We start from the raw sequence: 14,444 nt of genomic DNA on the forward strand, positions 1-14,444 counted from the left end.
ATCATTCTATTTTGCTTTCACTGCTGTAGGCTTTTTTTTAATGTCCGGGCTAAAAAGCGTGCCAGACCTATTGGCATTGCCAGTGTTTGCTCAGTCTGTACATCTGTCACAGCCACTGTTCTTGTTTAATGTGGTTGGCCTGCGGTGCACCTGCGTGTCTCATCTGCTCCAAAAACATTGTATCTCAGCTTGAAATCGGAGTTTGGGGTCCAGTTCAACATTAACCTTCCAACACTCATAACAGAGGTTTAAAACAAGCAGATGCCCACATGTATGACTTTAGCAAGGGGCCCCTTAAATATTCCAATTAATTTGGATGTCTCCGAAATATACAAAGTCATTTGGCTGAGCAAAGGGTCCTTGATTTATGGGATACAATATTTCCTTCTCTCTGGAATCTTCTGTTATTAGCCCATTTTTCAAAACGGCCTTTTATCGCACAAATCCGGCCAATTTCCAAAACTCTACAGTAAAGCAATATTTGCCCAGCTTCCCAGTGCTGAGTGCAGGCACATATTTGTTCTTGATTCAAATGGGTCGGACAGGTAACTTACATTAACAATCTGCAAAAGTATTCAATGATTTGCATATTTAATTAACTTCCTTTTGCATTTGACCTTGCAATTTTCAGAGTTCTGCTGCAATATGTTCATATCGTCCCAATGCCGAAAATAGTGTCAGGAAAAGGGATTGCCAGTTCCTGTGTAGGCATTAAGATGTCTAGAAAAGTAGGCACATGTGTACATCACACACCCCCAAGGCCGAGGCACAGACCCTATCCACTGCTGCAGCGGCATACGTTTATTTCTTTATTTAGATGTTTTCTTTGGCGCTTAACTCTCCCTCACGGGTCACGTTAGGGCTCTAGCGTGCGGAGTATAAAACAGAAGAGAGAATGCTAACGAAGGTAGTTAACATGAAGGATTAATAGGGAAAGCAAACATTGGGTCATTTAAGGAGGTCAGCGAAATTGCAGATTACCCAATAATTAATGTGAAAGATCCAGAATCTAGGCGGAAATAAGGATGACGTAAAGATTAAGTTAGTAGTAACGAGGGGAGGCAGGGAAGGTGAGCAAGGACGGTGGTTAGAGGACAGGCTGTGAGTACCACATGCACGCGCATACAGAGGAAGACGGCACACACGCGCGTGCGCTCAAAGAAAGACAGTCACAGGCACCCACATTTAAACGTACAGGTAAGAAAGAGCTCTCCCCGTAGCATGACATCTGGCTGGCTTTTCCACATCGCCAGAGGGCTGGTTTCTAGCTGTACCGCAGTCACTGGAGCAGCCAGTGCCGGAACTGCACCGTTTCGGAACTTTCCATAGCAAACCGGTACGGATGCTTTCACTTAAGCAGAGTCCAACTGAGAGCTTTTTATGCCTTTGGTGTGTGTGCCAGCAGGACTCAGCCATTTCCGTCTGAGAACCTTCTAATTAGTCTGTATAGCACAAATAACCCAGCCTTTGTTGACTCATACTGCACATCTTTAGATACACATTGGCATTTAAATCCGTTCTTCTCATGTATATCAGACGCCAGTTTGATAACTCTCTTTTGTATGTTTTTATTGAATTTTATATAAGGAATGACATTGTCGAGTGATAGTCAAAGTGGCAGTGGTAGGTAGACATGAGGCATCAGAAAATCTTTGCATCTCGTCTGTCATTTCACAGAAAATACAAGGGAATAACAACATGAACGGTGGAGTCTGCCCTGGATCTGAATGTCACGATCTTCATGCGGTTGCTGAAGTGTGTTAGGTGCTTGGGGTTCTCAGCGGGGCTGAGGGCGTGTTGCGAGGATATCAAGGTGCGGTTGTGGATGGTGGGCACAAATATCCATCCACCAGGTCTGATTGTATTTTACAGGGAAGTGCAGGGAGACCTTGAGGTAGGCTGAGGGCAGGCATCCTGAGATTGTACTGACTTCTTGAGGACTCCCCGTCGGCACCCCTAAGGCCCCAGCAACCCCGAGACCGCAGGGCAGGGTGCTAACCATCCGGTACATGTGTCCCGGAGGCATCCTAGTCCCACCCCCAGGTATCCTGCTCGCCGATCTAAGGGGAGATATACCACAGCAGCTGGAGACACCGTGAGATTCAGGGTGGGCGGATGTCATTTCTCACCTCTGTTTTTCATGTAAGTCTCACTACACCCTCCTCGTGTCCTCTCACCTCCCCTTATGTGTAACATCATGAGAGCATCGGCTTCTGCACAAGCCCATTTCAACAGCGTGGACAGCCAGTGCTGGACATCAGGGGCCACAGGCACATTCCAGGACAAAATAAACAAGCATTTACAATGCAACGGGTCTCGCGTTTGCTCATGTTAGAGCTGATCGCGTTGTAAACTCCTAACCCGACTTTTAACCTATCGGGCAAAAGTGCATTTATGTACACAACCCGAAAAAGGTGAAATTAACTATGTAAAGCGCTCGACTTCTGCCAAGCGCAATCGCGCTCGTAAATTAGAGAAAAAGAAGTCCACGAACCCGATGGAAAACAGCGAGCCTCGCATGTTTTCTGTACTTGGTTGCTGCGCTCGAGGAGGGCTAGCCACCGGAAAAGGCATGACGTATGCTTGCCTTCCACTAATGAAAGCAAGCAGATTTTATTAGGCAAGCCCACGAACCAATAAAAAACACTGATGTGAAGTTGACAGAGCTCCGAGCCCTTTTCTAAATACAAAAGGGTCTCGCTGCGATACGCATGCGCGAGCACATGCAACGCAGACTCGACCCTAAAAAGGTAGCTACTAAAAAGAAAACGTTGCTGTTTTGTTTGTTTTGCTTCTGGGCACGTTTTTGCCAGCCTCAAGCCTTCTGTTTACAGGGTACTAGAAGTTAAAAAGAACAAAATAGTACCTCGATCAGGGCGGGAGCTGCGGACGGGCACTGATTAGGTTGAATCAATCAGTGATTGGTCTCTGTGCCACAGAGAGGAACGGAAATGTTGCCAGGCCTGAAGCGGACAAATTACAAGGCTGTAAAGAAGAGTGCCATGCAGGGCCGTATTAAGATCTTCAGAGGCCCTAAGCACTTGAAAGATTATGGTGCCCCCTGTATGTATCTAGTTCAAAATATAAACAGTAAATTAACATTTTATTTTTCCAAGTGAAACAAAGCTTACAGTAAGATAGAAAATTATGTTTATTTTTGTACACTTCCACTTTATTTTTATTTGAAACATTTTCTTCTACTTTTTCCAAATGCAAACTCTTTGACCAGATCCTCAAAACTAATATAACACCTCTGCTTCTACACTTAGTAGAGATAAGGCATCGAGCCTTCCTTGTTGCACAGTTGTTCTGTTGGGATTTTTAATTTACTTAAACTGACAAAATAAACACTCAGCTGAGCATTTTGTGACCATCAATGTTAAAAATATACAAAAGCAAATGTCTACATTTAGAAAGACACACTCAATATTGTCTTCTACAATTAATTTATAATGTTCAGCATGACTGAATCTTGTTTTAAAATTTTTTATTGCACTGAACTTATGATGCACATAACTTCTGTAACTGCTGAAGCGCAGCTGAGAAATTACTGTTCAGGTCCTCTGGGTAAGCATCAATCAGCTTTTAACAACACTGAAAATTCTTGTAAATTTCAGTAGATGATGAAGTGACATTATGTGGCACATAACTTAGAAGAGAAAATTCCTTTGCTATTTCTTTGTATATCTCTGCGCTTCTTCCCATCGCACTTTCAAGTTTGTCAACAATTGTGTAAAAGATGTTGATACCAAATTTATCTTTGGCATTCAGATATATGTATGGTGCAGCATCTCCGTCATTGGGTAGCTTCTTTCTGATACATTTGCAAGTTTGAGCTGCCTTGTAATCAACATGTGGTAGCATTGCCTTTGTAGCTGCTTCATATCTTTCAAATTCATCTTGTGAAGTGCACAGTTGGTCAGCTATTAATTCATACAGATGTGCACATTTTTAAATTCACACCATCTGGCAGTTACCAGATTTAATTTTGTTGTATACCCAAGATTAATGTATATCATTAACTTCTATTATTACTACTACTTTATTACTATTTGTATTATTGTGTGTGTGGCTGTTACTTGAATAAAATACACATCATTGATACTTCGTGGAGTGCAGTGAAAATTCTTGTTAATTCATATATATATAAATATATATATATATATATATATATATATATATATATATATATACGCAATTATTTTTTTACTTACTGCAGGACACCCTTTTTGTGGAACCTGGTTCAGCTGCACCATTTGCAGTTTTGCACCATATGGTCGATAGTAAATCCGATAACGGAAAATTTCTGTGCCCCCCCTTCCCTGGATTCCCTAAGCATGTGCTTGTTTTGCTTAATGGTTAATCCAGCTTTGGTCACGGAAGCCAACAAATGGTGAGTAACAGGTAGGCTCCAAGCCCTTTACTGTACACTGCAGAGCCTGGCAGGCGAGACGCATGCGCTAGCGCATGCACTTGCAGGCTCACCCCTAAAAGTGTCCGTATTCACCCATAAGCACTAAGAAGCAGGTTTAGTGTTGTATTAAAACCACTGCGGCCAGATGCTTTACCTCACCAACGCAAATGGTCACAAGATAGTGCTACTAGCCGGAAATAGCTTTTGTTGCAAGTTAAAACAGAACACCTAAACAGCAAAATGAGATTGTGTACGGGTCTGTCAGGGTTCTATAATTGGAAGGGAGAGTCTTACAACCTAAGAACGCCATATGTCTGCTTCTGTCATCTGTGCATTGATGACACTGATTTCTCTTCCATTGCAGCCACCAGCTCTGTATATTGAGTTAATTATTTGAATGTGAATTAGAAGTTGCTCTATACATCAATCAAAGTAACACATAATAATAAAAAACGATTTCTTATGTGTCTCAGAAATCACCAGAGGTAGCCCCATCCTTAAGGGTCTAAGCTTTGAAGTCAAGAGTTTCCATCTCTCAAAAAAATCGGGATAATTGTAAACGTATATGTGCAGCGTTTGTTGTGATGGATCTGCATGTTCTTTGCTTGTTCAGGGTATTGCAAACAGGGCAGATGAATAGGCATCTTCTGTCCAGTAGTCTTAAAGGAGGTACAGACCTGAAAAGCACTTACATATCAAATCAATTTTGCACCCAGTTAATGAAAACCATTGCACTTCTGTACGATAAAATGCATAAAATCAAACCATTGCTCTTAAAAGAAATAGATCCATAGAAAATAAAACCATGGGAGTTGTATCCAGTTCAAATAGGTGACATTAATGATGGGATGTTTAGTGTTTCCTCCCTGGCAGAAAGCTTGTTACAGAGTCTTGTTGTCAGCCGGGAATGCATTGGCCAGGGCGCGCTCCATACTCTCCAGATATCTCACCATATGGGCGATCAGTTTTTGGTTTGTGGAAATAAGACAGATGACTGTTGTGTGCCTGCATGTACGGACCCCAAGATGAACCCACAGCGGTCTCAGAAGCCTATGGAGCTCCTCCAGGGTCCATGGTCCTGGGGCACAGGCAGAGTATTTGGGCCACTGTTTCGGGTGTTAGCCCGCAGAGCCGGCAAAGTCCGTCCTTTGGTGGCTGTTGCCATGGACTCTCATGTAGTCCTCCTGGGAGAACCCCACAAGCGATAGAGCATACTGTAGGTTAAAATGTCACCCAGATATGACGAGAGCTAGGATCTTATAGCTGTTTAGAACTAGCCAGGCATGGTGCCTTTTCTCGAGGGCTGTTTTGTCTTCAATGAGGGACTAAAGCTTTGTTATTCTTTTGCTTAAAGTTTTAAAACGTTTATGGTTATGCTCCGATGTCCATGGGCTCTCAATGTCGAACTGCTTTATTGAGGTATCAAGGTATATATTTTTGTCGCTGAGCGGGGTTTCATCATCATTTTTTGCCAGATGTCATGATTTATGGTGTTCGTGGCTGCAGCCCTTGTTTTGTGAAAAAAGATGGTAAAAGCTGCTCTCCTTGCTAGGGACTGTTTGAGTAGGCTAAACTCCAACCTTATCTGTGCTGGTGATGTATGTCTTGGGAGCTCAAACATTTGCCTGTAGATGCTCACTACGGTGGCATCCATGACCTTTGTGTCCCTACCACGGAGTGCAATACTGCTGTAGGCTAATGTTGTAACCACCTTAGCTCTTTCTATTTCTAGCAGTGGGCTGATTGTGTACTTGTTCAGTTTTATTGACAGCGCCCGTAGCGCCATGGAGAGCGAACCCCCTGTTCTGATCTTATTTCTTCTTTATGTTTGAGAAAGGAACCATGATGAGCAAACAAAAGGCCTAAGTATTTGTAGGTTGTAGTTTCTTCAAGTATACTTCCACTCAGCCCCCAGGTTGTAACCACCTTCAGGGATCTTTTACCTATTATCATGATTTTAGTTTTTTATGGGTGATTTGTAGCTTGTTCTCAAGAGAGTAGTCTTCCGTGGCTTTCAGGAGGTGTTGCATGCCTACCCTTGTTCTGCTGAGCAGCACAACTTCATCCGTATATAGGAGCTACAGTAACTTGCTTCAAAATATGAAGAGACTGTGTCGCAGAACTTGAATTTGTAAGAAATAGCTACATTGCTATTCCTCTAATCGTTCATCCTTCTTCTTTCATGCACTAGCAACACATTAGGATGGTCCTTTTCTTCCCTTCTGTTAATCGGCAGTCACTCCTCTGAGATGTTTGTGTTTACCTTTGAACTTATGCACTCACCTTAGTGTTGAATCAATGGCAAGGAATATTGATACAAAGAAATTACATATTTTAGTTCCTATACTTTATGGACAGGAGAATTACGCTGTTCTTTTCAAAGAAGCATTACTTGAATCTGGGGTCGTAATGGATGTAAAATAACACAGTAGTCAGAAGGTCCATTGTTGCAGCTGATGAAACCTGTTAAAGCTGTCAGATGAGACCTCCCCACCCCCATTTTAGGCAGAAGGTCAATCCAGACTTGAAGCTGATGTAAGGATGCCATATTTTATTGCAGCTATACTCAGATAATGGAAGCTTGAGTCTAATTGTCTTCAGAATTTAGTGCACTATAAATCCTCCCCAAAAGAGTCTGCCATTTTCCTGACACAAGCTAAGAATTCTTCAGACTATCTCAACACAAGTACTTTAGAAGCAAGCGTTCCCACTGATATGACTTGGTCTGCGAAATCACAATCTGTTAGAGCCTGTTGTAGAAAGATAGTGACCCTAGCTCTAGTGGCCCACTGTTGCATATTAGAAAGTTGGGCATATGGGGTGGAACACTCTTGTAGTAGAAGCTGTCTGCTTTTGCAACCCGACGGGGTAACAGTTCTACTGGCAGGAATTCATTATTGCACCTGCAGGAACCACTGTTGCTCTGGAAGGGTACTATGTTGCACCAGACTGAGCACATTATGGCACACAAAGGGGTACGCAGTAAGAACAGTACTTGCTGTTGTGCAGAATGGTACAGTGTTTCAAGTTTTGCTAGTTTTTTTTGTGAGGACCAAAGTTAGTAAGGTGATTTCGGGGATAGAGGAAATACCTAGTTCTCCACAGATGAGGCCAAGGGAACATTAAAACAGACAATAATTACATGAAACATGTAAACTCTTGTAAGTGACTATACACTGGTGCGTGCACAATGACACAATCTGAGACATGAGCCTTAGTGATCATACAGTCCAGCTCTAAAAAGACTGGCCTTGTGCCTTCAGAGAAGGGCTGCATGTTTAATAAGAGGTGCCCATATGACAGTAACTGATGTCTGGTTTGGGGAAGTTGGCAACTATTCCAAAGATAATTTTTTGATGCAGTATTGTGCGGATTTGGGTGTACTATAAGGTATGGCTGGGAAGCCTTACAGTGCCGTACACTCACATATACCTTCTTGGGTCCATTCAGATATGTTTACTTTAACTTAAGAGCAACCCTGGAAGCTGTGGCTTCAAGCAGTAAGGTTTAGCAAAGGAACAATGTGTCAAGCATTTAATAACATCAAACAGAATAAGAAAGTCACACAACATAAAAAATCAACACAGCGATTTATAAAAAAAAATAGAGCAGGTTTGTATAGTTTTTCTGAGACTTTATCATTAAACTCCACCAGAGGGTTTCAGAGGTACTGATTTTAGAAATATTTAATAACTTTTGTATTAACTGCAAACAAGCATTGGACAACAAAAAGCTTGGAAAGTCTTAAAAATGTTAGTTCAACAACTCTGTCCCGATTTGGGTGACCAAGTCCAGCAGCACAGAGGTCTGGGGGGCAGAAAGCTTACATTGGACAGTTACCGGTGCAAGAACCGATAAAAGCAGGATAACTGCAGTAGATGACGATGGAGTGGTCCTGATACTGAGGCATGCAGGCTCAAAGATACTCAAGGATGATCTTGATGCTGTGCAGTTAAGGGTGAAGTCCATTTGAGCCCTTGGCCCGCAGGTGAGTGGAGGTGTCCCCGTCTAGAGATCTCAGGGTCCTACAGAGTCCTCTTTGGAGGATTTTAAGGGCTGCCAATGCAGACCTTGTGCTTTTGCAACACAGCAGTCATGGTGCAAGTCTTTGGTGCAGGCTGGTGTCCCTCTTGGGTGACAAATCTGGTCACAACCAACACTCACAGGTCCAGGAGACACGGGTGTGCCTTTTGGCTATCTACAAATTGTCCTTTGGGGTGCCTGGCATCCGGTAGTGGCAAAACATATGCAGTGGCTACCAGAGATGCGACTTGGGCTCTTTCAGCTTTAATGCCCCCAGTGCCATTGTGGGAGGTCATCCAACTGACCCTTGGAGTATCTGCTACGAACTTGGGCCGGGAATCAGCATTTCCCTGAGCCAGGCACAAAGAACAGGGTCCATATTCTCTTGCCCAAACTGCAGCAGGTGCAGTAGCTCTGGTTTTGTAGTCTGTCTTTGTGCTCTTCCAACAGGTCCTAAGCGGTCTTCCTCTTGTCCTCCTTCCATGTTTAGCTACTACTGATGGTTAACATGCCAGTGATGCCGTATTTTTCCTAGGAAAGTGCTCTGAGGGGACCACATGGACAGTAGCCAATGGACTACTGGGTCGCCTCCTACCTACTGATGAACCTACCTGTGATGAGTGGCATATGGCTATCCCAGAATTCCACATTCTTGCTCCCTTTAAGATGGCACAACCCTTTCTCGTTTGTGAGGAACAATGTAACCCACCATAGAGTTGTGACTACACGAGTGCAACACGCCCACTGTAAAACCGGTTTGGGAGAGAGTTCCCCTTCTCTGGCCCTGTCTCCAAGCTATCTATAGGAATAAAAGGTGTGAAATAAATTTACGTGTCTCTTCTTGTAAGAGGCTGAATTTCTACAAGATAGAAATCAAGGATTTGGATTATGCTTCAAGATAGCATTTTATTCGCTGCAGCGGGTCACCTCCAAAGAATGTCAAACTGACACTCTTTGGCCAAAGCAACTGACCTTTCCCTCAGCCTTTGATGTCCTTTATTGTAAGAAAAAAAACACTTTACCACACTATACATGTGTCATAATTTCCAAACACGTACAAGCAAACATTTCCTGTAACACCTTTGAACCACAAGAACAGGATGTTCAAACACAGAGATAACATTTCTAGAACATGGGGTGATTAGCCCATCTGCAAAGTTTCAAAAGCAACTCTAAGAAACTGGCAGATTTGCAAGAAAGAAAATTGAGCAGGGCTGAGACATACTATTTTGCTCGTAGCACAGAACAAATGGAACTGAAATGTTAGACAAAATGGAGCCCTCACGCCAAGTTAAGAAATACATTTTTCACAAAGGCAACCTGCTCAGGTGTGTTGGGCCAGACGGCCCATCAAAGGTAGCTTCCCCTTTAAAGCAATCCTCCGCACTGACCCTCCCAAGTGGCCGTCCTAGCAAAGGAGGTGACACCTCACTGTTGCGGCACTGCCTTTGTTCCTGGGCATGGGAGTCATTCACACATCTCCCCAGGCGGCCAGAAAGCTAACTATTTGTGTATGCCTTTGTGAAGCTATTGGATGAGCAGAGCACAAAATGGCAACTTTCTAAAAGTTTCTTACATTTAATAGTGACATTAATTTCGACCTGGGCTTCGGGTTGCATTTAAGGCCATGATTAATTTGATTCCTTACATGACCCGTAGTCGTAGTCAAAGTTAGCCAGGTTGGGATGCCACCCGGTAACTCCCTATTAGCCATTTGGGCTACCAACTTTACCAACAGCAAAACGACAATTTGGAGTGTAGCTGCTAAATCCTATTGTAAAACATATGTCCAACTCAACAAAATAACACCACCCTGCCATAGGACTCTATACTCCTACCTTAGGGAAGAATTACATATAATGTTAAGAGATAGGTGGCTTTGCTATTGGTTTAAATGGTAAAGTAATTTTGGCAGCGAAAACACTGTTCTTCCAGGCTATAGTGGCAGGCTAGGAGCCATTTTTTACCTTTTCACACGAAGGTTGGCACAAACAGTGCTGCAGCCCTGAGTGGACACTCTGTCTTACATGCCCTGGATACCACATACTACAGACTAATAAGTAAGCCAGTCCTTGCCAATTGGGTGTATTTATTTCCACATGCACTTCATATAGGGTTAGAACACTGGCACTGAGGTCTGGTTGTTAGGCCTCAGTACACTCTCAGAGTAAAAAAAACAGCAGCATCAGTACAAAAATGTGGAGGCGAACATACAAAAAGAGGCATTTCCTCACAAATATCCGGACAGGCAGGGTCCTATTGAAGGGAAATAATAGGGGCTTACATGGGAAATTCATATTGCCCTCAAAAGACTTCATGTCACCATGTTCTGGCTACTGTAACAAAACAGTGCTAGCGATGAGATGGAGGAGCTGCTGAGAGATAGCTAGTGCCTGGAGGATAGTTTACAAGGTGATATGAATGCATGAATATACCATACAGTCATGCCACTACATTTGGTGTATGTTTGATGCAATAAACCATTTGTGTGTCTTATCTTTTGGTATGCATCCTTTTCTAGGAAGAAGGTTGCCATCAAATTGCTGATTGGTAGAACGATTGAATGCAGGCCATGTACCGGGCCTCTGACGAGGATAGTTTTAGCAGCAGCAATCTCAGCACGTCACCATCCAGTTGCCAAGCCAGCGAGAATGAGGACACCGATCCCGAGGGAGAGGATAAACTATGCACTGTATGCGGCGACAAAGCCACTGGTTACCATTTTCACGTCATGTCCTGCGAAGGTTGCAAGGGTTTCTTTAGGTAAGGACTGGGGCCAATGGACACTCTTGTGATGAAACTTGTATGGTCCTTTAGGACCAATTACCACTCTAATGGCTTATTCAGGAGAAATATTGAATTCTAATGTTTTCCAAATTGAAAAATGTTTACACTGTGCCTTGAAATTGGGATATTTGTTCCTTTCGTTTTCACAGTTTTGTCCATCTTTATCGATATGCAGTATGATTGGCTGCATTGAGATCTCTGAGTTTCACCTTTTGTATTATATTGTTCAGTGCTATTGCAGTTGAGTTGTTTTTTATATACCCTGTTACATGAGCTGAAGCTTTAGAATCCACTGCGATATATATCAAGCAGTGACAAAGCCAAAATGTATGGCTTGTCACTATCATTACAAGACTTTAAACACTGTTCGCATAGCAAGTAATGCAGACAACTGATTCAAACTGTAAATACTGAAATACGGCTATTGGGTTTAAGTTATGCAGATGCATTGTAAATAGTGCGCTGTTATTTACATTCCTACTGTAGGCAGTTACAACGATTCCACCCACTGTACTGTTTGTGTCACACCAAGAGCAAGATGTAGTACTAAGCAGGTTCATGGTCTGAAGCACCGGATTCGGAGTTTGCAACTGCAAAAATGCTTTTTCTTTTTTATGAATCCCACATTAGTAGTCAGTAAATATTTACTAACTAGCTGCAACCCATGCTGTGGGTATTTGGAAAAGGCATTTTGTAGTTGTCCCTTCCAAATACAGAATGATCTATATCAAGGTTTTGTGACCAAACGGCATGGGGCGATAACGCATTCCCTTTGTGAATTAAGAAAAGGGAATAGGTGGTGGACCAGGAGGCCAACTCTCAAACTAACTTTAGAAAAAAATTATATATATTTTTAAATCCCAATGGCTGGCAATCATAGTGATTTGCAATTTGGGGGCAAACCCCTTAATAATTATGGGGTAGATCGGATTACGACTTATTATGATTTGGGATTTTATGACCCAACCTATTACTATATAGGTCGGTTTTAAAAAATATTTTTTGATCGCAAAAACACTGGTCGTAATTTGTGACCAGTATTTTGCGAACAATTTTTTATACATCCGACCCTTAGCTTTGGCATTATAACATGAACTGTAAACACCTAACTATTTTATTCTTGTGTTTAACCTGGACGGGCACTATGGAAATACAATTTTAAAAAACAAATATTCGTTGTGAACGAACTTGTATACCCACAAAAAAGTGTGTTGCATTGAGAAATTCTCATTATGTCAAATGTTGCATTTAACTCTTTCTGTCTCATGAAATGGCCTTATTGAGTCCCCTTCTTTCTAGTTTATCATTAGTGTCTGAATTTCTACCACTTATTTTAGTAAGACCTAAAATCATATTTTCAAAATAACATAACTTTACATTAAGTGCTTAAGCTCTGTTTAAATTCCCATTTTAGTCTCTCTGTTTCAGTGAATTAGGAACTTTACTTTTTTTTTTTACTGAAGAAAGTCTTTAAACTTTTACCTGAATCTGGCTATTTATTGAGGAAACTGCTTTCTCTTGTCACTCTGCTTATAGGTTGCTCGCCATAAGTGGGTGACTGACAAACATGACTGTTTTAATACCTCAATGTTACTGAAAGCTTTTAGTAACAGAACAATATGACAAAATGAAGGTTTACAACCTAAATTTACACGGAAAACGAAGTGTTTACTTGTATAGTGTTTTCATTAAGGTGAATACTGTGCTTACAAGATCATGCTGTGGTTTCATAATGGGAAACTCATCCTGAGTCTACACTTTCTCAAGCGTGTCTCACTGACTTGGAGTTTTTTGGATGGCCTTATTGGCTCTTAAAGTACAAAGTATTTTTTTATGAAAGAAAATAAAAACGATAGAAATTCCTGATGACCATTTGTATTTAGTTTCTAACAGATTCAGTTGTGTCTTAGGGCACCGGGTCAGACTGTGTTCATGGGCGGCAGGGAAGTTAGCGGCTACTGGGCCCAGCAGCAGTGGATGAGGTCATTTGCCACTGGTATCCTGTGGCCTGTCCTACTATGGCTCTGCAAGCTGGAACAAGTACAACCTTTCTGCACTTGACTCTGAGGATTGTGAGGGCAAGCAATCACAAGCTTCTCAGGGAGGAGGCATGAGGGGGCAAGAGCTCAGAACTCAATAATCAACTAACAGACACAATACGGTAATGTGCAGCCCAGTGTTTATATTTATGAAAAAATATTTGTAATCTCACAGCAAAACTAAATATTATACAGTTCACTGAATTCGACATACAGGGTTGCAGGATTCTGTGTTCTGACAGTTAAGAGCTACAACCCCTTCCCTGCTCGATAATATTCCTCCTTTCCTGTAGGGTCAAGATTCCTGCTGTTGCTGTCATCACAAATCTATAGGTTTAGGTACAATTAGACTCAGGTGCAGTTAACTCACTTTGTCATTGTTTTAAGTATGCAGCTCAGTGCACCAGTTTATTATTCCTTTAGTATCAAACAGTCTGTAGCAGGTGAGGCAGATTGCGCACATGCCTTCATGTATGGCATGCCCTCGTTGCAGGTTTAGACCATGGTATACCCTCAAGTTACTTTTGACGGTCCTGGGCGTACGGTGGGTGGGATTGCAATCTTTTCACTTTCACAGATTGGGTTTTTCATTGCATGGCCAGGACAGCAGCCTTTCCATACTATGTTGCAAGATTAATTCAGTGCCTTGTGGGTTGGATTCAGTCAGTCACTCAGCAGATGTAGTTGTGGCCTTCAGGCTGTACCTTATCATAGTGTTAACGTCCAGCAGTGGAAGCCCTTGGGCAGATCAGAATCTTCACTCATCAGTGACACTGACCTTCCCTCTTCTTTGTCAGTGACATCATCAGTTGATTGAACCTGTGGCCAGGTGAGAAATGTTTGCCACAGACTAGGTATTGCTCACTTCATAAACTACAGAGAGAGAGATGGGACCCTTTCAGAGCACACGTCCCCTAGCACATTCTCTTGGGTGATCTGTTTTCTCTGGAGGTCCCCTCACTGGGAACACACAAACCTCTTTCCTAGAGAGTTATTCCTTCTCCATGGTCAGGCACATTCCTTCCTTCCTTCTTTCTGCAGACAAGAAGGCTTCTAAGCTCTTTCGATAGCCCATCAGCTCCTGCAAGAGAAAGTTTAGAGCTCAGCTTATATCTCATTACCTATAGGAGACTGGCTGTCAGACAAATGCCACCACTGGTTACACAGCAGCTCTTTGACTA

The 14,444-nt window shown here is 42.4% G+C and overlaps 1 protein-coding gene across 2 annotated transcripts in view; it reads left to right on the forward strand.

Annotated features, from left to right (window-relative positions):
- Window positions 1–14,444, forward strand: part of NR1I3 (nuclear receptor subfamily 1 group I member 3) — a 493,273-nt gene that overhangs the window by 141,110 nt on the left and 337,719 nt on the right. For both annotated transcript variants that reach the window (XM_069217814.1, XM_069217815.1), the window contains exon 2: window positions 10,959–11,200. In XM_069217814.1, the coding sequence (XP_069073915.1) occupies window positions 11,001–11,200 (200 nt within the window). In that variant the 5' untranslated portion in view covers window positions 10,959–11,000. The remainder of the gene's footprint in view (window positions 1–10,958; window positions 11,201–14,444) is intronic.

This window comes from Pleurodeles waltl, chromosome 12, assembly GCF_031143425.1.
Source record: "Pleurodeles waltl isolate 20211129_DDA chromosome 12, aPleWal1.hap1.20221129, whole genome shotgun sequence".
In the NCBI taxonomy this organism is placed as follows: Eukaryota; Metazoa; Chordata; class Amphibia; order Caudata; family Salamandridae; genus Pleurodeles; species Pleurodeles waltl.